Genomic DNA, 20,641 nt, shown 5'->3' with positions numbered 1-20,641 from the left:
CTAGGATAAACAGCTTAAGTTTGAATTCTCAGAGTATTTCACTCCTAGAGCAGTGGGAAGGACTAGATCACTCCTGAAATCTTATAGCCCATTAACTTAATAATCCTATTTTTATAATCCTATTTAAATAACATAGAACCTAGTCTTGGAAAGACTTAGGTGTGTACTTAATTTTAAGCATTCGATCAGTCTCATTGAAATCAGTGGAATTTCTCAGATTAAGCATCTCATTATCTTTTGTCTATTCCGCACCACAAGAGCAAACTCAACTAAAACTAAACCAGAATAAAACCAGTGATCTGAACCCACAAAAAGTGCTATATTAATATGCTCAGAATCAGAATTGATACCTTAGACCTCAAAAATGAGCATTGCGCTAGAGTCACCTGTGCTCCTGCCTATCCCACCATAGAAAGCAGTATATTGTTTACAGAGTTGTTAGTTTGGGGAGAGGCTTGTGGGCTAATAGCCTGAGGTGAGCCTTCAGTCAATACTGTTTGATTCAACTTTGACCACACATCATCCTTTTCTGGGCTGGGTTTTATTGCAACATTTCTGGTTTTGCCAGGATTAAAACAATTTTAGTAGAGTAACTATGTATCCCTTTCATGCCCTGAACAGAAATAATAAACAAAAAACCCTAAAAACAAGTTAACCAACAGGAGTTGCCTTACCACATTTACACCATTAACTTTGACTGTGGATCTGCACAAGGCTCTTGCTTGTTTTATCCACCCCTTTGGGATAACACTTCCTAATCTTGCAGTAGGGAAATCAGCATCCTAGAGTCAGTTCCCAGCACACAGTCCTGAACGGCCCCTGAGCTCAGAACAGGAGTTAATGACAAAAGCTGCCAGAACTGCCTGGCTACCACCCTCCCAGGGGGAGCTTCTTGGGGACTTGGACTCCAAGCTGGACAGAAGCTCCAATTTCTGTCTTGAAGGTTCTAAAGTGCCGGCATTTGATATTGCTCTGAATCAGAATGAAAAGTACTTGTTTTGTATAAAAATATTCCAAAAGGGAATGTATTTTGTTTGACAGTATTATAACTCCAATGAGTAAATACAGCATGATTTAAATAAGTCAAAAAAAGTAATGACATAAGGATAAAAAGAAATGTTTTCACTGTACTGGAAATATCCCCAGCACACCATAATTTCAAAATCATCAACATAAAAATAGATTTGATTTTTTTTTGACACATTTCAGACAAGAACATAACTGAATTCAACTCAACCCCACAACATATCTACAAACTGTTTTCCAGTGGAACACTTTTCAATCAAGAATGTTTAAGTCACTTCTATTAACTACTTATACATGCAACCATACTTTGCAGTCAACTTTAACTTTAATTTGAAGCAAAACCAGTACAAGAAATGTAGGTTTTTTTCCCCAGCTGGGAGTTTTCCTGTACTATTTAAGCTCAAGTGTTGATGCCATAAACTACACGGCTCATTCCTCACACAGTGCATACATAACTTGCAGGAGCGCACCCAATGTGGAGCTGAGTGAGAGAATACAAAGATCCCTGGTATTTTACACCTTTCAGAGAAAGTAGTTCAGACAGCTCACAAATAATGCTGTCCCACTGCTAGTGAAACTGGGACAGGGATCTGCCCACATTTTGTGGCTCTGGGGCTGGAACAGTCTTTAGAAGTGACTGGGAAAGGAGGCAGTCTTAGGAGCCTGCGATTGCTGAATGGGTCCCAAAATATTTGGGACAGCAGGTACTGGAGCACATGTAGGACAATAATGAGGCTGGCACAAGGCAGAGCTGCCCAGAGCACACACATATCTGTAAGAGACAGTAGGGTTCAGGAATAGGCACATCTTGCAAGTCAAGCAAGTGCTGGGATACATGAGTGCGGTGGGATAGGGCAACCTGATCTGTTAGTAAGCACTACGAAATGCTGGCTAAACAGGTGTCCTTCTCTCTCTGGCAGCTGCTCTCACTGTGGATAAGGCAGGCAAGCAGGTTCCAGGAAGACACAGTAGGGAAAATTATCTCAAAAATGAAACATAAGCAAAGAGCAGAGCTATGCAAATATACAATATCCTCACCCTTTTGGACACTGAGGTTCAGTAATGTCCTCACACTCTTCTTCAACCCAGCTTGCCTCTCCTTAAAACAAATGAGTGCAATTTATTTTTTTAAGACAGTACATTCTTATTGATAAATGCAAGTTCTTTCATTTTACTGGATGCTTTTGAAGTTATGTTATGGCCTTGCTCCTTTCATACAAATATGGGTACATATATGAGAGACTGTAGGAACTTGTTGAGTATATTTACCTTTACAAACAGCATGATAATTGACACAGCAATCTTTATTTTCCACACAATCATCTGAACAGGAACAATGATATTCTGGTCGCCTCTTCTCTCCACACCTGAATTTATTGCAGGTCCATATGTGGGCTAATAAAACAGATGAAAGAGGAGGACAGCACAATGATTAATACCAGTATAAGTTCAGAATTAATAAACTGAGTGTTAAGTTTGTCTCAAATGTGTGCTCACTGAAAAACAGTCCTGAGGTAAATCTCATGCATGTGTAATTTTGCAGGCTTTGGCACTTTGGAAAACAGAATCACCCATGGCTAAATAATCCAAGTGCATAGCCATGTCAATATAATAATGCAGCATATGGCTATAAATATCACAGATCAGAAAGAATCCTTTTTACAGACCTCCTTAAATATGGTAATTTATGTGGGTTTAAACTGGTAAAGGCATACTATGAAGAAGCTCCCAAACAACTCCCTCAGAAAAAAACCAAGCTTGAGTCTAAATGCCTAGAAAACCCTGAGCAGCAGTAACTTATTCTGACTTGCATTGAAGTTGCAATGGATTTTACCAGTCACCATCAGGCACGCCAGCTTCTTTCAGCACATCTTAGGCACAGGCATCACTCTGCCACTATTTGAGACTCACAGGAAGACCTACTGACTTCAGCTTCATTGCTGGTTTTAGTAGAGATTTTTTCCTGAATCATACTGATTTTTCTGAATGGAATATTCCAATACATTGTATCATTTGAAGGTGATAATTTTGTTATCAGTTGTAAACACAAGTCGATCCTTTGTACTCAATGAGGATAAACATCAATGAATTTACCGAGCAAATACTTAAGTGAAGGTCTTAACAGAGACACAGAAGCCAAATCTAAATGTTTGAGGAGAGTCAGCAATCTTCATACATGACTAGCAATCAGAAATCCCTAAAAAGCATTCTCAGGAGGTTAATCTCACTTTCAGGAATACTGAACTTAAGTAACTCCTCCAATGCCAGTAGATCTTTACTTCTGTGAGAGACAGAAGACTATTACAGTTCTAGTTACACGTTACTATTTGGAAATTAGATTCTCCACTGACATTAAGGCTAATTAATTTAAACAAACACCACCACCAAGAAATTAATTCCCATTCTCAGTGCTAAAGACAGACTCTCCAGTTTGTTTCTAAGGAATTCTTTAAACTGAGGGAGAGTAATGAAACAAAGCAGAGTAAATCCCATGCAACTGTTGTATAAGCAAAAAACTTCATGCAATTTACAGGGCCTTTCAAGAACAGTGAGTTGAAGCAGGCATCTGAGCTCAGTTTAATCATTTGGTTTTAAAAGTCAACATAGGATTTTTAATTTCAGGGTAAGACCACATTGATAAGTTTTACAAACACCCGTGAAGAGAAGTGAGAAGAAAAATAGTTAACTGAAAAGAACACTGCATATGAAGCATTAAGGCAAAACTAAATTAGAGAAAATAGTCAAGTTCTGTCCTTAGTGCTAGTACTCGCACTAACATGTTTCCCTGTAAAATTTCTCCATGGTACTTTTCACACCGTGCCTATCTGACCTTTGCTTTCTGGTAAATTATGAGAACTGTTTCTCACTTCGCAATCATTCTCCACCAGTGCAATCTGTTTTGTCATTCTGCTTTGTCCCAAAGGCAAGCACATGACCCTTGCTTCACACTCAAGCTGAGGAGTAAGAAGGCAGAAGGTCTGAGTAGCTGGCTAAGGAGAGACAGCAGCTTTCACAGAGCTGCTCTGTCCGTCCCCTTTTCCACGAGGGTGATGGCAAAAAACATACGATATACAGAATGTCCTCCTATTCCTGCCTTGCCTGAGAATGTAGGAGTTGCCCCTGACACCAGGGACAATGCAGGTCACTGTTCTCTCACCCCCAGACAAAGAACAAAAGTCTGGCTGAGATCTCGAGTTGCAGTTGTTCCTCCTCTTTCCGAGGGGGAGGGCAGCAGCAGTCCCTCGCAGTCGCTCTCCCCGCAGGAGCTATGGAAAAGCCAGCCTACTGGCTACGTCAGCTCCTATGTAGTCCAGCTGGGTGAAATACGAGCTTTGTTTGTGTACAACAACAGCTGCACCAGAGCCCTGATGTCTCCACAGGGGTCCCCAGCGTCGCCATCACCACTGCAACTCCACCTGTGGTTGCAATGAAGGGAGCACAAAGAGGAGGAGACCACCCTTCTGTTCAGCAGCCCCCCTTTGCACTCGCAGCCCATCTGGAAGAAGTCAGGGGTTAGAGACATCTGACACAACAGTACTCACGTACACAGAGTTGTCCCATGTCACAGAACAGGAGAGTTTGCCCCCACAGCTTTTTTCCCATCCTTACCTGGTTGTATACACGTTTCCTGGTAATCTAAACAGCAGTTTCCAAGCTTGACACAATCTCTATCACAACGGCAGCTTCCAAAGGTCCTTTCAAAGCAACGACCTTTGCAGGTTTTCACTGTAATATTGGATAGTGTTAGATGTCAGTGGCTGAGCCCCAATCAGTCAACATGCAAAAGAAATTAAAAAGGTCAGTGTGTGGAATGACACAGCTGGTGATCCCACAACTTACAGGATGGCTGCAAAAACAGTGACAGCCAAAGGAAAAGGAAAGTCTTGATAGAACTAAATGGTTATTTTCTCTTATTGAAAAAGAGTATTTTCATCTTATTGAACAATGGGTTCTGTTCTTTGTTAGCAGGAACATGGTGTTTCATTCTTAGAAAGAAGTGGAAAAAAAAGACTACAATTCTAGTTGTGACTGTCTTTGCCTTTCTGTATCACCAGAAAATACGAATACAGTCATTCAGAATATGGAAGATATCTATAGTACGAAATCTGATCCTAGATTTTTAATAAGGGTGCCCTAAACAGTGAAATGTTTTTGCAGAAAACACTGATCTTCAATTTCACATCTGACAATGTTTCACTTTCTATAAATAAACATTAATTAGAACCTAGACTGCATTGGCTATGTTTGCAACTCTCCCATGCTCATGTCCTGTTTGAATGACTGTCTTTGCAGAAATCAGAGGAACTGACGAAGTCCCAGGTCTGCATCCCACTGATTAAGGTATTATCTCAAGACACAGGAAGGGCTGTTTGAAACCCAGATACAGGAGATATGAACTTCAGTGTACTGCTCACTGGCTTAATTTTAGTTCAGTTCTAATTTTATTTATTTATTTATTTTAAAAAAGGCATAGCATTCTTCCAGTAAACTGTGGTTGCCTGGGAAAAAAAGAAACTGGTAATGCGAAGCATTAACACTTGAGTAGTTGGTCAGTCTGTTTCATCGTGTGCAATCACCAGAAGGGAGTGAGGTAAATCCTTCATCATTTGGATCCTCTTGTCAAGAATCTTGAATTGCATAATAGTAGGAAAATGAGATAATAAGCCAATATTGAAAAAGCTGTAATAAAATGAGAAAAAACCTAAACAGATTCTAGTGGGAAATTAATAATCTGAATTTTAATTAAAAGTCATTGTAGAACTGTTAAACAGATCAACTCTGAAATTATTTTAGATAGCTGTTCCCAAAGTGAAGCTTGATTTCTTAAAATATCTTTCGTAACCTTGGTACCTGAAGGAACTTCGCCATTGAAAAAAAACCACATATTTTTCAAGACAGAAAACAGCCAGAGGAATTCCACAAGGAACGCTTTCAGACTACAATTCTAACCAGTAAAAAAATAACTTTTTTTTTCCCTCATAATTGACTGGAAAAGATGAAAAACAAATGTTCCAGGACAACATGAAATAGAAATTGTTGTGTTTTGGGGTTGTTTTTTTTTTTTTTTTTTTTTTTTTATAGTGAACTGAAAAAAGCCAGCCATGTGACATCATCACAGTTGGAATACATGGAAGCTGCCAGACCAGACACAGAGTGCCAGGATCAGTTTACCTCTGCAGTGACTACACACAAGTACTGAATACACCTGAGGTTTTATTTCCTGGTATTTTCATTCCCCGCTAACTGAAAATGTTTCAAGCAACGCATCCGATTCTCTTCCTGCAGCAAGAAAGGGTTGCATTCAATAATATCAAAATTAATAACAAAAAAAGAAACAAAAAAAGAAACAAAAAAAGAAACAAAAAAAGAAACAAAAAAAGAAACAAAAAAAGAAACAAAAAAAGAAACAAAAAAGAAACAAAAAAGAAACAAAAAAGAAACAAAAAAGAAACAAAAAAGAAACAAAAAAGAAACAAAAAAGAAACAAAAAAGAAACAAAAAAGAAACAAAAAAGAAACAAAAAAGAAACAAAAAAGAAACAAAAAAGAAACAAAAAAGAAACAAAAAAGAAACAAAAAAGAAACAAAAAAGAAACAAAAAAGAAACAAAAAAGAAACAAAAAAGAAACAAAAAAGAAACAAAAAAGAAACAAAAAAGAAACAAAAAAGAAACAAAAAAGAAACAAAAAAGAAACAAAAAAGAAACAAAAAAGAAACAAAAAAGAAACAAAAAAGAAACAAAAAAGAAACAAAAAAGAAACAAAAAAGAAACAAAAAAGAAACAAAAAAGAAACAAAAAAGAAACAAAAAAGAAACAAAAAAGAAACAAAAAAGAAACAAAAAAGAAACAAAAAAGAAACATTACTAGATAAGAGGCATATTAGTTACCATCTTTTGAACAGCTAGGCTTCAGGCCAAATATACATCCTAGGATTGTCGTTAGCATGCAGACACAGAGTACCTGTGGGACAGGAAAGAAAAGAAGAGAGTAATCTTAAATGACCACTGAATGGTCTTGAAAGTTTTCATTTTCCCTGTAATGCTATACAATTGTACTCAAATTGATAAATATGCAGATTAGGAGGCTGATTTCACAAGCAGTTTTCACTCACACAAATAGTTATGGTGTTTGCAATTAATTACCGGTGCATGAATATGAATATTCTCAAGACTGGACATGCATATTTCTTATCAAGTTATTTAGTAGATATGATGATATAGTTCTTTCTCATGAACAAAAAATTTAAGATGTTTATGGTTACACATATATCAATTTTATAGAAAACTTTCTTTGCTCCACTTCTTCCTTCCTCCTAGGCTGTTCTAAGAAGGTGAAGTGAAGTCTTACCATTGACCACAGACTACAAACAGAAGGCATGGCCCTTAAGTGATACCTATAATTTTCTTATGCAGGAAAAAAACTTTTCCCACTTCCTAGTATCCAGTTCGTACTAGATGTTGGTCCATACAATCCTAAGCAACTGTGGCATGTCACATTAGACTGACCACAGTGTCTTACACTGACCAGAAACTATAGCCATGTTTATTTTGGATTCCGAATGCATTAGAATTATCAAACAAGCACCATATTGTCCTTACCCAGCATTTTAGGGCAAGATCTAATGCCTACTCAAATACAGGGAAAGAGTCCTTTTAACCTCATTAAGTACTGAATTGGTCTATAAACTATAAAAAGAAAAGGTATATGTTATCAATACATATGCAGGAACTAAAGACTCCAGGAAAGCCAACAATGGCTATTTTATTAATGTAGAATGTAATAAGGAGTTTGCCAAAAGTCTTGAAAGAGAAGGCACTGTAATAACACAGATTTTCTTATTCAGAAGTATTTGGGGAGGTACGGGTAGGAGAGAATGTCACCCTTCTGGTCATTGTTTTCTCAGGAAAAAATGCTTTCAGGCAATACTTCAATAACTTTATATACATGCCTACACAAAGTCTCTCCCGTTTTTCATCCTCCCCCTTCAGCAAAAGCTGCTGAGCCAGTCTTTTGAGTATAATGCCTGAATCATGTTGTGATGTGGTAAAAATTCATCCCATTTTAAAGTGCACCTAATTATTTTTCAAGCTCACTTTTTTTTAAAGACTGTGAGCACTGAGTAAGTTAAAACTATTTGTGCCGTTTTTAACAAATATACAGTTCAATATACAATTTTGTTCACTAAAGAGTTGATAGAAAACAATTTCTGGAATGTGTAGCATTGAAACTCAGATATTATTCTGGATTTATGAAATGCAAATTATCAAAAATATTACATATATAGCACTCAAAAAAGAGGTGGGGGGGGGCGGGGGGGAATTACAGACTGAAGAAAATTTGCCCTAGAATTCTGAACCAGGCAAGTCTGGAATCTTAGATTATCCAACACAGTGTCTAGCAGAGAAATAAGTACTTTTGAAGTTCAAATCTATCTTTGAATTGGCAGAGAAAGAAGAAAAATAATAAAAGAAAGAGGAAAAAAATCTGGTATTATCAATGCATTCAGATACACTACAACTGATAAAGGTGCAAGTCTCCATTAACCCAGCTGTCAAGAACGAACACAACAGCAGAACTCTTTATTCACCACCTTTTTTTTTTTTTTTAAACAGCATACTAAACACGTGCAGTGTTAACCACGTTTTCTGGTAAGTCAGTATCAACAGTTTTATTTGCCATGTAAATTGTTATGGACCTTTGAAATCTTCCCTATGAAACATCACCTAGACAAGAGCACGTGCACAGCTAGGTAGGTAGCGTGTCAGATGCAAGACGTCAAAGCCCAGTCAATCAGTGGAGAGCGCAAAACCTGTTATTGTCCTTTTAACATATATATTATTTGAAAATTACAAATTGATTCATTTGTTTCTAAAAAGCCAACACTAGAACATTTTATTTCAAGGTGACAATATATTGCTTCTCTACTCCCACCAGACCCTGCTACTAAGATCAAAGATTAGAACATCCTTTGATACATAACCACAAACACACTTTAAAACTAACAAAATACACACCTACTCCATCCAGAAGAGCTTTATTCCCATATCTTCAAATAACTACATGACCTATGGGACTTATGCCACCTAAGGCGTCCTTGTAACAAAAACACTTCGCAGTGCCACTAAATGGACTATTAATATTCCCTTATGGAGCTTCAGTGTAGATAATGCATGTTTAAAAACCAGAAATTTAATTTTGACACCAAATTAATGTAAAAAAAAATCTAAATAAAACAGATTCCAAAGCAGTAGAGTTATAATACTTCCCAACTAAAATTGGTAAATCTTCACTAAAGTTCTCAAAAACAATTCCTGAGATTTTGGCACCAAGTGTTACAAAATCAGTTACATGTTGTATTCTAGATTTTCAGTTTTATGCTTCTACAAACATAATTAATTTCAACAAGCAAAAACATGAAAGGATTATGCTCATTAAAGCATATGAACATTCTTTTGGGTAGGAAATACTACAAAATGGTAACACTTCTTGATGCAATAGTGCAACTTGTTTCTTGCAAGCAATACTCTGGAAACTTCATACTGTAACAAGCCACAGCATACTACTACAAGTGTTCTCTGTGTCTCAAATAGGTTCTGCTCTCAAGTTTCTTACATATACACAAGTGAAAATATGGTCCAGGTCCCTACCTGGTATACTATGTCCATCTACAATATACGAAGGTCTGGGAACTTCTATTGACTCATTGCATTCAAGCCCTTGCTCCCTTAACATTAGTCCCACTAGCTTACATTTTAGTCTTAAAAATACTTTACTGCAAAACACTAAAGCTTTCCCATCCCCCATCCCCCCCCCCCCCCCCCCCCCCCCTTTTTCTTTATTTCTTTCTTCAACACTTAACAAAGAAGTTTCACATAAATGGTAAGCTTAGAGGTAAAACATTTGAACAATGCTCTGGGACAGCCAACTTTGATCTAGACTATACCATGTAATTGCAGCTTAGTGTTTAAGGCTTTGAATTAAAGCTTTATCTTGAGTCTGAATTACTTCAGTCATGTGGGTATTATCCATACAAATGGCACAAATGTTCAGCTGGAACAACACGGAGCAACTAATACTGGCCAATATCAGCAGCAGTCCTGACTAGGCACAGCAAGAGGTGTTACACTAGTAGTTGACCTATTGTCAGGGGAAAGGCTCTAAGATTATCAGCTCTACAGATGACAAGGAATATTCAAGCTAGCTTTAAAGGTCACCCAGGTACAGAAAGTGATCTCACTGCTGCAGTCCAGATGTGGGCTAATTTACTTTGCTTCTTGCTCTGTGAGACCTTGCTGCAGCAGGTACATTACTAGTATTACCTGAACTATCTTACATACATGTAGCTCAGGTTTGGGATGCTACAGTCTGCTGTGTAAAGTTTATATATATATATTTTTTAATCTATATAAAGCAACTGCACATGTAGTTTAAGGTTTACTATCAAGAACCTTGTTAGAGCCCTGCAGCATCCTGCTGCAAGCACCAGACTCAAATCTCTAGCTACTACTACGCTGTCAACCTCGTGCTTGTCTTTAAGGTTTAGTCTGTCTTTAAAAAAATAAAAAATAAATATAAAAAAAAAAAAGCAGGAAATCTTACTTGGTATCTCTCTCTCCCATATTCTTCCCCCAAAAGAGAAAGCAAGAATTGAGGAAAAACTGAAATTAAGCAAGAATATGGTAATCCAACATTTAGTAGGAAGGCAAATAAAATTAGAGAACCTGGCCTTGTTTCACACAAAAGTAGCACATGAACTGTATGGTCTGTAACTTAAGAGATTGCTAGGACAAAATGTCAGATTTTGTTTTAATATAATATCTGAGAAAAGTTTTTAAACCAACACAGTAACAACTGTGGAAAATAAAGAGTCCTTTTTTGTTTTAAAAATATTTTTAAGAAAGTTTGTTTTGGAATCAAAAAACATTGTCATCTAGGGATGAATCTCTGTCCCATCACTGCTTCCTTTACGTGGGAGGAAGCAATAAAAGCTTTGCTTTGTAAACATTATAGTGGTTGGGAATAGGTAGTTGAGTGTCTAGAAAATTGCAATCCCCAAAACATTTAGAAAGCCTTTTATTTCAAGCTGGGCAGATGGAAATATAACAACATGGTTAGAGAGCAGAATCATTTCCGTTGCTCATCTCTAGAACGGCAGCTGAAGAGAATTTCTCAGCAGCGATTTTGGGGAGCTGGTGGAAGGGCCACAGAGCCAGCAAGCATGCAGGCTGCAGACACCAGATCCTTAAGAGACTGGTCAACCGTACAGGTCCTAGAGAAGTACAAAGAAATCTCTCACCAGCCTTAGCTACTGTTACCTTTACTTTGCTATTGTATTTTACCCTTCCTTTACAGAGTCAATGCTACTGTCCCTTTCTCTTCACTCTTCCCTAGCTTTGTCCATCTCCCCTACTCCCGCTCTACTCTTCTATTCTGCATCTTCTTTGGCAAAAGAATGCCTTGATATTTCTTTTAAAGGAATAATTCATTCTGAATTAAGTTTCTTCCCATGTTGATCTCCCTCATTCTTTGTCTACCACCTACTCAGTTGCATTCCATCTTCCTTTCTTCATCCCTGGTGTTCTATGGCCAACAAAACTTGTCACTCCAAGGTTTAAGGCACAACCATTAACAACTACACAATTAACAAAGCAGCAATGCAAAGTAGTGGTTTTCCATTCTAATCTCCATGATTGACTCTCACAGTTGTGTCATGTCTATCCATGAATGGAGAATGTCTAGACTGGGTCTGTAACGCCAGTATTAAAAAAAAAAAAAAAAAAACACATGGAATTTTCCAAAACCACTGGGATCAATGAAAGGCATACTATGTTTTCACTGTTTTGTGCACCTAGAATAGATGACTAATGACCTGGACCTTAACACTGAAATATCTTTGAGAAAGAATTTCATCTGCAAAAGTGTAAAGAATATAGTAATAAATAATGGATTTCAAGTAAAACAGAGTCACCTACTGCCTTTAAAAGGGTATTGTTAAAAATGCAGAAAACATAGTGTACAGAGAAAAAAACCCACTACACTTGTCTGGGGCAGTGGAACACTTACTCATGCTTCTAAGAGTTATTTTTAAACAGGAATACCCCTCCCCACCCCCAACAGCTCAGCTTTATTCAAAAGCAGAGGATACTTAAAGTTTACTAAAGTGAAAGGAGGTGGATACTTCACTCACACCAGCACAGCTACTTAGGTAAATAAATCACCTAAAAAAAAAAATTATCAGCACTGAAACAAGTGCCCTCCTCCTTCTTGCACTACATCTCTTCTTTCCACATTTGTAAATATTTTTGTGCTCTTCAAAGACTTGCTTCTGTTGATCCACATTCCACACCTAGAGCCCAGGAGGAAGAGGGGAGCCACTGAGGCTCTCAGGTCCTGGTTGTCCTAAAACACTGAAGGTGACTGAATTATCCTCAGGTCAGTGGATAGAAAAGCTGGAGCTTACACTCAAAATTTTTGCAGAACTAAAAAGATTTATTCTAAAAATATATGGGGATTGTTTTTCTTCTCAAAGTAGCATGCAGAAGGTCTACTCCTGCTGTTTCTATTGAATATTCTCAGGAGTGTTATTACATACTATTGCAACCTAAGGTCATTCAAAGGACAAGAATGTTTTAAAGGTAGCTCGAGCCACTGTAAGATACAAAAAGCCTTCACAGAGCTTACCGAAGAGCAGTAACTCTTCATTCAGCAGGGAATTACCAGCAAAAGACATTATCGTGCTAAATCTCTAAATACTTTCCAAAACTATTCAAGCATCTAGTTTTTAACAGAAATGAGACAAAAGGATAGAAGAGTTAGCATTTGTCAGTTAGGATCTAAAATATTTTTCTTATTTGTTGCTTGTCCAACAGTACAGGTACATACTCTCTTGGAAAGCATTAACACATGAGCTGTTATCAAAGCACACACATTTTACCTCTGGCTGTGCATTTTACATCATGGGAGAATTTAAGAGAGAAACTGAAGTGCAACTATATGCTAGCACAAAAGAAGAGGAAATTAAATTCTGTTTATATTGCCAGAAAAAGAGATAGCAGTTGACTTATTTAATCAGCAGGTAGATTTTTGTAAAAACCTAAGGATAAAACAGGACTGAAAATTGATCTTGATTTATGAGAAAAAAGGTAAATATTGTACTTTCAAACACAATTAATTTATTTAGCACAGCAGACTATAGGCACAGAACAAAGACCACTACATGCCGTCCACTTTGGTGGCAGCCACATGTGAATGCATTTGTTACATAGAAAGAGAAGAAACTGTCAGTATTAAGCAATCTCAAAACTGTTGTCCAAACAAGCTGCACTTGACCCATGAATAACAGCAAAACTGGGTAAGAAAATATGGCCTTGAGCCATCTTGATATTCTTCCTCTTCCAAAAATCCCCTTTCAAGAATAAAGCTAAAGCTCTTCCGATTTATAGTACTGTCATGAGAGTTGTAACAAGAACAGTGTAAAAAGGGGGCTGCTTCTACTGGGTGCTGACGATACTATCAAACATACCAAGTAAACCCATACTCACCACCATTTTTCTGCAGCAGATGCTGTTGCTACTACCACTGTGGCAGCAACATTAAGCTGAGCAAGAACACACAGCAACCTTAAAGAGCAAGTGAAGAAATCCCATAAAACACTAAGAATGTAAGGAGTGACAACAATTGCAGATCCACAAAGGGGTATGGGAAGAAGACAGGACAAATATGGTTTCAAAGATATACACTATGGGTCTTTACTAAGCACACTGATATCTATCACAGGCACGCCTTTAGCCCTGACTCCTTTGGCCATTTTCCTAAAGCGAAGGCCAGGGCTGACAAAGAGGCCATTATTTACCTCTGCACCCTTTGAACACAGCCCCTCAAAAAACAAAAGGCAGGCTTTCCAATTCTGATGCTTCACAACATGGAAATGTTGTATTTCAGCCAGAAGAGGACTCAAGAACTGGTCTACTTGGTTGTGCCAGAAATAAAAAGCACAATCGAAGATAAATGGCTGGGTTTGATTATTGACTTTTTCGTAAGCAGCTATAACATCATCATACTTTGTTATTCTATGAACAATAAACAAACAAAAAACCTTTAACACAAAACTGTGCCCAAATACTACCACATTTATATAGGCTGATTTGCCTACACAACAGAAGGACAAGGTTCACGCTTACTTGAGTTTCTCCAGAAATGCAAACATTTTATCTTTTCTCATTACTTCTTTTTTCTCCTCAGCTAACTTATTCGCTCAGTGTTGAGTGGTTAAACAATAGCCTTATTGCCAAAAGTCCTTACTTACACTCTCCTTTGCCCTCTACCACATTCCATGTACAATAAAATCCACTGATGTCTTGCAAGTGCCCTTAAAGGAAACTTTTTATACAGCTGACCTGTGCAACACCTGTGCAGAAAAGTATTTTTTGCTTTTTAGTGCAGAAAGTATATCTTTTATCTTTTGTTTTGATATATTTCCTGTCCTATTTTCAAAATAACATTCCAATATTGATCATTATAAAATAGCTTCTCCAAAAAGCTTATACACTAGTGTTTCATTCAGGCAGGACACTACTGCAATGCAGCATATTGCCAAATCCCATCAGACAGAACATTCTTTAAGACAAGTATTTATCTACTGTCCATGGTGTATGATCACAGTGATGTTTGCTAACAAATTAATTCCTAATACTTGCTCCAAGGTGAGAAAATTTGCAAACCTTTCATGTTTTCAAAGCCTTTCATTTGCTCTACTCTTCCTTTCAGCTCAAAGCAACAGAAACATAGCTTCCACAGCAAGTTAAATGAGAACAATTCACTCCTTGTGTAATTCTACTGATATTAGTGAAAGAATGCCAAGGAAAAATTTTGAAGAGCAGGAGTTGGAAGGAAGCCTTGCATAATTTTTATATCTTTGGCCTTGCCTGAAATCTAACAGTTTTAGCACAGTAACTAAGTTGTTCTGAATTCAAGTTAATAATTGTCTCTACAGAAAGTCTATCAATTTAAACTATTAACATATTCCTTATTATTTTAGTATCCGAGAACCTTGCAGAACTACATGGAGGTGGTATTCGGACCAAGGGCACGCTGCCCCCCTCCCAGGAGTTTGGCTGCCTGTCCTTGAGGCCAGTTGTCTGATTCCATTTCAGTTGGTGAGATCACTGTTTGGGAAACCTCAACCAGCCTGGAAGAGAGCTCATCAACAAAAAGTTGGAAGATGCCTTGGCAGAGTCTCCCCCCACCTTATCTTGGCAGCTGCATATAGCCATCTCCTGCCTCCATCCCCTGTCTGAGCTGTGTTACAGCCACACTGCAGTCACATCCATCCTGGTCAAGTTCCCTGTTGATCCAGACCCTGACTCAAACTCATGCACTTGACTTCCTTCCTTGACTTTGGACTTGCCTCATCACCATATACTCCTCTGGCAGTCTAGACTATTGTCTGAATCTGGTTACCATCCCCAAATCTGCTTTGCTCACCTTGCTCAGGTATGGCAAGCCTGTCCCTTGTCAGTGAGGCCACTGTCTATGTCTGCCTTGTTGTCACACCTGGATACATGTTTACCTTCTCTTTCATCATGACCCACCTCATGTGGTACCTGACAGGTAGACAAGGACTATTACTGCAAAATTAAATGAAGGTAATGAAAACCCCAAGGTGTGGATTGAGTCAGAGCTCTGAATGCTGAAGCAGGAAGCCTGAGCACACATGACACTAATCACAGCCCAAATCACTCATTTGTTTTGTCTGAATGGACCAAATGGCTGATCCCAGCACACTACAGCCTAATCTATCAGCAGATAGTCTACACTCAAATTGTTAAGCACAACATGGATATTTTCAGGCAGGCAACCAGCCAGCAGTGTTAACAGAAGCCTGCAAGCCACGCAGTTGGATGTACTTCAGCCTGTTCCAAGCTTTGCACTCCAGCTGGAGTCCAGGAAGCCAGAATCATTCACATACTGCACTATAAGGTGCAGCTGAAGCCTCCCAGATGCTTTAAAATCCTTCAGCTCAGCTACATAAGATAGCATCTTGCAGCCTGTCCTAAACTCCACATTGTCTATGCTTGAAAGCAATACCTAAACTACCCAGCTTAAAGTGAGCTGAAGTATGGTAAGTAAAGTCACAATCACTCCTTTGGCTGTGGCATAGCCACACCCAAAGTCAACCTACTTCAGCAATAAAATTTAAAATGAGTTCTGAGTACAATTATAAAAAAAGGAAGTCCCTGTTCTCCCTTGGTGAAGATTGTAAGTGGATGGTTTTGTTTAAATATAGACAAAGCTGCAATTGTTGCAAGTGTTTCTTTGGATAATATTTTTTATTTCCTATCAGCCTCTGTCATCTAGTACAGGATAGGCTATGCTGACCAGGTCTGTGAAGTAAAGTGCAAATAAAGCAAGAATACAAGTTAACCTTGGAAACCCTTCAGAGTTAGAATGGCTAAATATTTCTTAGCTTTTTACTGTATGAGAGCAGGATTATGATTTCTGTCTTCAATATCCAGCATAAAGGTACTCACCAGAAGAATAAAAAAATTGTGGGTTTACATCTCCCCATGTACAATGAGAATTATTTGCACAGCCTTCCTTGAAAAGTGACAGGAATTAAGAGTAACATTAAAAAATGACCGTGATCTTAACATTTGCCAAAATCTGGATTTTTCTTTTGATGGCTTAAATTGTTTTACAATTATTGTATTTACTGTATGTATTTATAATTGCAATTGTAATCAGATGCATTTAAGCAATAAGAAATCTTCAATAGAACATCAGTTTTTACTGTGTCTTCAGAATTCAAAACAAACTACCATTGGAGCTGGAGAGCTGTAATGTTGATGGAAGACAGGTATGACACTTACTGTAAAACACCCTTGTTTCCAAACATGGGACCAAGTTTCCTACAAAATATTAAAATAGCGGAGACTGGCCAAGAACTGCTTTAATATTTCTGAACCAAAAGCACTTCAATGTCTATTTAAACTATGGTCATCCTTTCACTGCCATTTTTGACTTCTTATTTCACCAGAGGATACTTGATGCTAAAAAATCAAATTGCATAACAGGCAACCACTTCAATATCATTGTTAAGCTGTGTGGAGTTTCTTCGAACACAAAAGTCCCATTTGAGCTCAAGTCAGTACTCTTACAGAAGCAAGTGATTTCAGTAGGGACTACTTTACTGGAGAGAAAAAAAAAAAAAGAAAAAAACAAAACACAAAAACCCCACCAAGGTACATAGAGCAAAACCATATAGAAAAGGCTGAAATGGAATAGCTTGCTGAGGGCCAAAAAAGATTAGAGGAAACACTGAATGTGGTGCCCAGGTCTCCCAAACTCAAGCACAGAGTGCTCAAATCCAGTGCTAAAGAACTGACTGATAACCATAAAAGCATCCACACCAAAAAGTCAATAACCATGCTCCAAAGCACTAGGTTAGGGCTGAAACACCTTCCTATCATTGTCTTTCCTCTCCTTACGTGAGTTATGTTAATTCCAGCCCCTATATGATGAGCATGAAAGGAAAATTCCTGAGTTTGGAATCAGCTTTCTATGCAGTCCTTTCCCTGGGAATCAAGATCACATTGCAGTGACAGCAATGGCTGAAGACAGAGGAATTCACCCAGAGATCACACTCCTCTCAGGAGCCCGAACCTGAGAGCAGAACAAGCTTTTGAAAGGTCTGGGCCAACATGCTACTTCTCAACAAGTCCATCCAACCTGTTTCCCCACCTGCTCTCTCACTAACTGCTCCCCATCTTTCCTTCTCCAACAGGAGATGTAGAAGAGAATATAACAATGCATTACTCAAAAAAGTGCTAACCTATACAAAGGTTTAGGTACCCTGAGACATATTTAGGAGAAAAGCCATCAGCATTGAAACAAACAGGCATGCAATCTTCCAGACACCTACATACGAAAAGGTTATTTCCACACCCTTACCACCTTGGAGGAAGAAAAAACAAAACAAACAAATACCCAAACAAAAGTGTCAGTTTAAATGAGTTTTCCACTTCTGACAAAGAAAGCCTGAAATGGTCAAAAAGAAACATTGTCTATTTTGTTACTTCCCCCCCCCCCCCCAATGTTTCGGCTGTTATAAATGCATGGAAAACTTTATTTTAATGGAATGAGTGAATCAGACCAAAATGCAATGCCTGAGTCACTGGCAAGCTGGAATAGAAAACCTCAAACCTAAGCAAGGGTTACACTGCTCTTGGGCAGCAGCATGCTGCTCAGTCACACAGCGGCAGCAGGAGAACCTGGAGAGACTACAAATATGCAGACAGCTCGTTGAACTTTGAGGAACAAAGCTAAGAGTTCACAAAATTGGCAAGACACTAATAAATGAAAAGGTGTGCACAGAAATTACATAAATGGATAAAAGGATCAACACCTTTCACAACTACTCAAAGCTGGATGTTTTCATTCCATTGCCTTAGGGAAACACCATGGGTTAGTAAATCCCTATGGGCCTGTCCCACCATTTGGGGAATCCTTCCCATGCAGCTGGAACAGAAGAGCAATCTGCATGGTATGAAAACCTACAGCTCAACTAAAATTATGTCTGTCACAACAACCTCTGCTACAAGAGGAGGTGAGTTGATACAGCTTCCTTCTCTACCTACATCCTCCTTCAACCAACATACATTCAGTTAACAACCAAGTACCACCACGTTAACACAGAGGCTTCTGGAGCAACCAACAAAACCCATGGATAGAGTCTGCATCATACCACCTTTTGTGCCTGCGAACTCCGCAGTTCTGCTGTAATAGGGTGAGGTTGGCTCATGGATGGAACTGGGAATATCGAGGTTGTGTTCACAAGTTGTAGAGACATCTATGGGTGACAGTAACAGGGATAGGAAGAGGGGAAAGCAAACAAGCCTGTGCTTTCCAGAAAAATGAAAAAAGTAATTCAACTATTCTCTAATCACCACAAACACACCCATCGGTTTTAACAAAAAATTCAACATAAAAAAAATATTCTTTTAGAATTTAGAATTCTTTAAGATAATCTACCCAAGTAAAGGAAGCAATGGTGCACGCAACTAGGGTAGACGCAGGGAAAGGGAGTTTACCTATGTCTAGTTTGCACAGTGCCACTTCTATAGTTTCACATTGCCCAACCTAAAACACCAAGTAGATAAGTCTATTCATTTGGGGTTTTTTTGTTTGGTTGTTTTTTCTGCCTGCACACCCCCCCCCCCATCGGGGTGACATCATCAATGCTTTATAAATGCATTGGCTTGTAAGAAAGAACAAACTTGCGTCTCCAACTCCAGTTTTCAACTTTCTAACGTGATGTTTGGGTTAAATATATTCTTGTTTTACTCAATCCAATATCACCTGCAGTATTCAGAAAGTTTTTCAAGCACTCTCTGAACATTCTAAATTATCTCAGTGGCAACAGCCAAAAACAATACTGCATGGTCATTTATATTTAGAAGTTTTAAATTACTTCAGTATAGATGACATATACTTCACTCTGACACTTTAGTCAGGACAGGATTAACATTTTGCCAGTTCTCAGGGAACAGCTGTGGTTTGGAAAATAAGGACTTAGTTCAGAAAAGTAAGTAAGTACCTGCAAACATTTTAACTTGTGCTCAACTCCAATTGTTAAGTGGCTGTATATTGCTACTAATTTTGGTGCATTAGACCCTAAAAAGCTCAGAGCAACAACATTAGGCTTTGAAAAGAAAATTATTATTTTCCACTATTACTACCTATTTCTAAGCCTAAAAAAAATGCTGAGCTGTTTTCACCATCCAACTGCAATGGCTTTCATGGCACAACCTAACCTCCCTAGAAGACAATAAAGTAATGAAACAAGCTACAAGCCACTACCTTTATTTAAGGGGACTTTGCATCAGAATAGTTACCAAAAAAGCCTTCTACATGGAAACTATACTATAGACCCTTACATGAATTTTGGTATTTTTCTTACAATGTTCTGACAGACTTGCAAATCCAGCTTACACCCATTACATCAGAAATTACAACCAACATGTAGTCACTACAATATGGTGGATGGTTCATTTGAAACAGTAACCAGGTTACAAAGCTACAGGTAAATTTGGAAAGGCATCTTGATCCTTATACTTTAATGCATTGAAAGAGGACTACTTATGGATATATATAGATAAACGTAAGAAAGTCTGCTGCAGTTCCACTGAAGCTTCCTTCCAAGAATGCTGCAGTTCTTTCACCTTGATAGTGATTTTAGCCTCATAATGATCACTCCAGGCCGTCAGGAAGGTCTTATTTTCACATTTCTACAGGGAGGATAATTATAATACAGCAGCATGGCTAAAATTGGAAAGTGACCTACCTGCTAACAATGGCTTTGGGCACTGGGGCCTCCGAACCAGGGCCGAAAGCAGCTCCAAGCAGCACTTGGAGACAAGCTTTCAATCCACACACAGTACTTCAAAAATTCAGTGAAAAGCAAGTTTTTATACTTCCTCCATCCTTTCAGCTCTTGATCTCTTCTAAGCTTTTCCAGCCATATTAACCTGTTTTAACCTGTTTTTGTCTTCCCTGGTGTGTCCCCTCCACCAAACAGCTAAAACCGTGTGATGGAAGATGGGACAACCATGAACGC

The 20,641-nt window shown here is 38.2% G+C and overlaps 1 protein-coding gene across 5 annotated transcripts in view; it reads right to left on the bottom strand.

Moving 5' to 3' along the window:
• The window catches only part of ENPP1 (ectonucleotide pyrophosphatase/phosphodiesterase 1), a 59,223-nt gene that overhangs the window by 37,846 nt on the left and 736 nt on the right, over window positions 1–20,641 (bottom strand). For 2 of the 5 annotated variants that reach the window (XM_075748100.1, XM_075748102.1), the window contains exons 2-5: window positions 6,915–6,987; window positions 4,636–4,752; window positions 2,296–2,421; window positions 2,065–2,125 (exon numbers count right to left, since the gene is read on the bottom strand). In XM_075748100.1, coding sequence (XP_075604215.1) covers window positions 2,065–2,125; window positions 2,296–2,421; window positions 4,636–4,752; window positions 6,915–6,987 — 377 coding nt within the window. Of the gene's footprint in view, window positions 1–2,064; window positions 2,126–2,295; window positions 2,422–4,635; window positions 4,753–6,914; window positions 6,988–15,510; window positions 15,609–20,641 lie in introns of those variants that run through there. The other 3 variants (XM_075748101.1, XM_075748105.1, XM_075748103.1) reach the window with 2 other exon arrangements.

The sequence above is a fragment of the Balearica regulorum genome, chromosome 3 (genome assembly GCF_011004875.1).
Source record: "Balearica regulorum gibbericeps isolate bBalReg1 chromosome 3, bBalReg1.pri, whole genome shotgun sequence".
NCBI classification, from domain to species: Eukaryota; Metazoa; Chordata; class Aves; order Gruiformes; family Gruidae; genus Balearica; species Balearica regulorum.
This window is presented reverse-complemented; position numbering and strand designations above follow the sequence as displayed.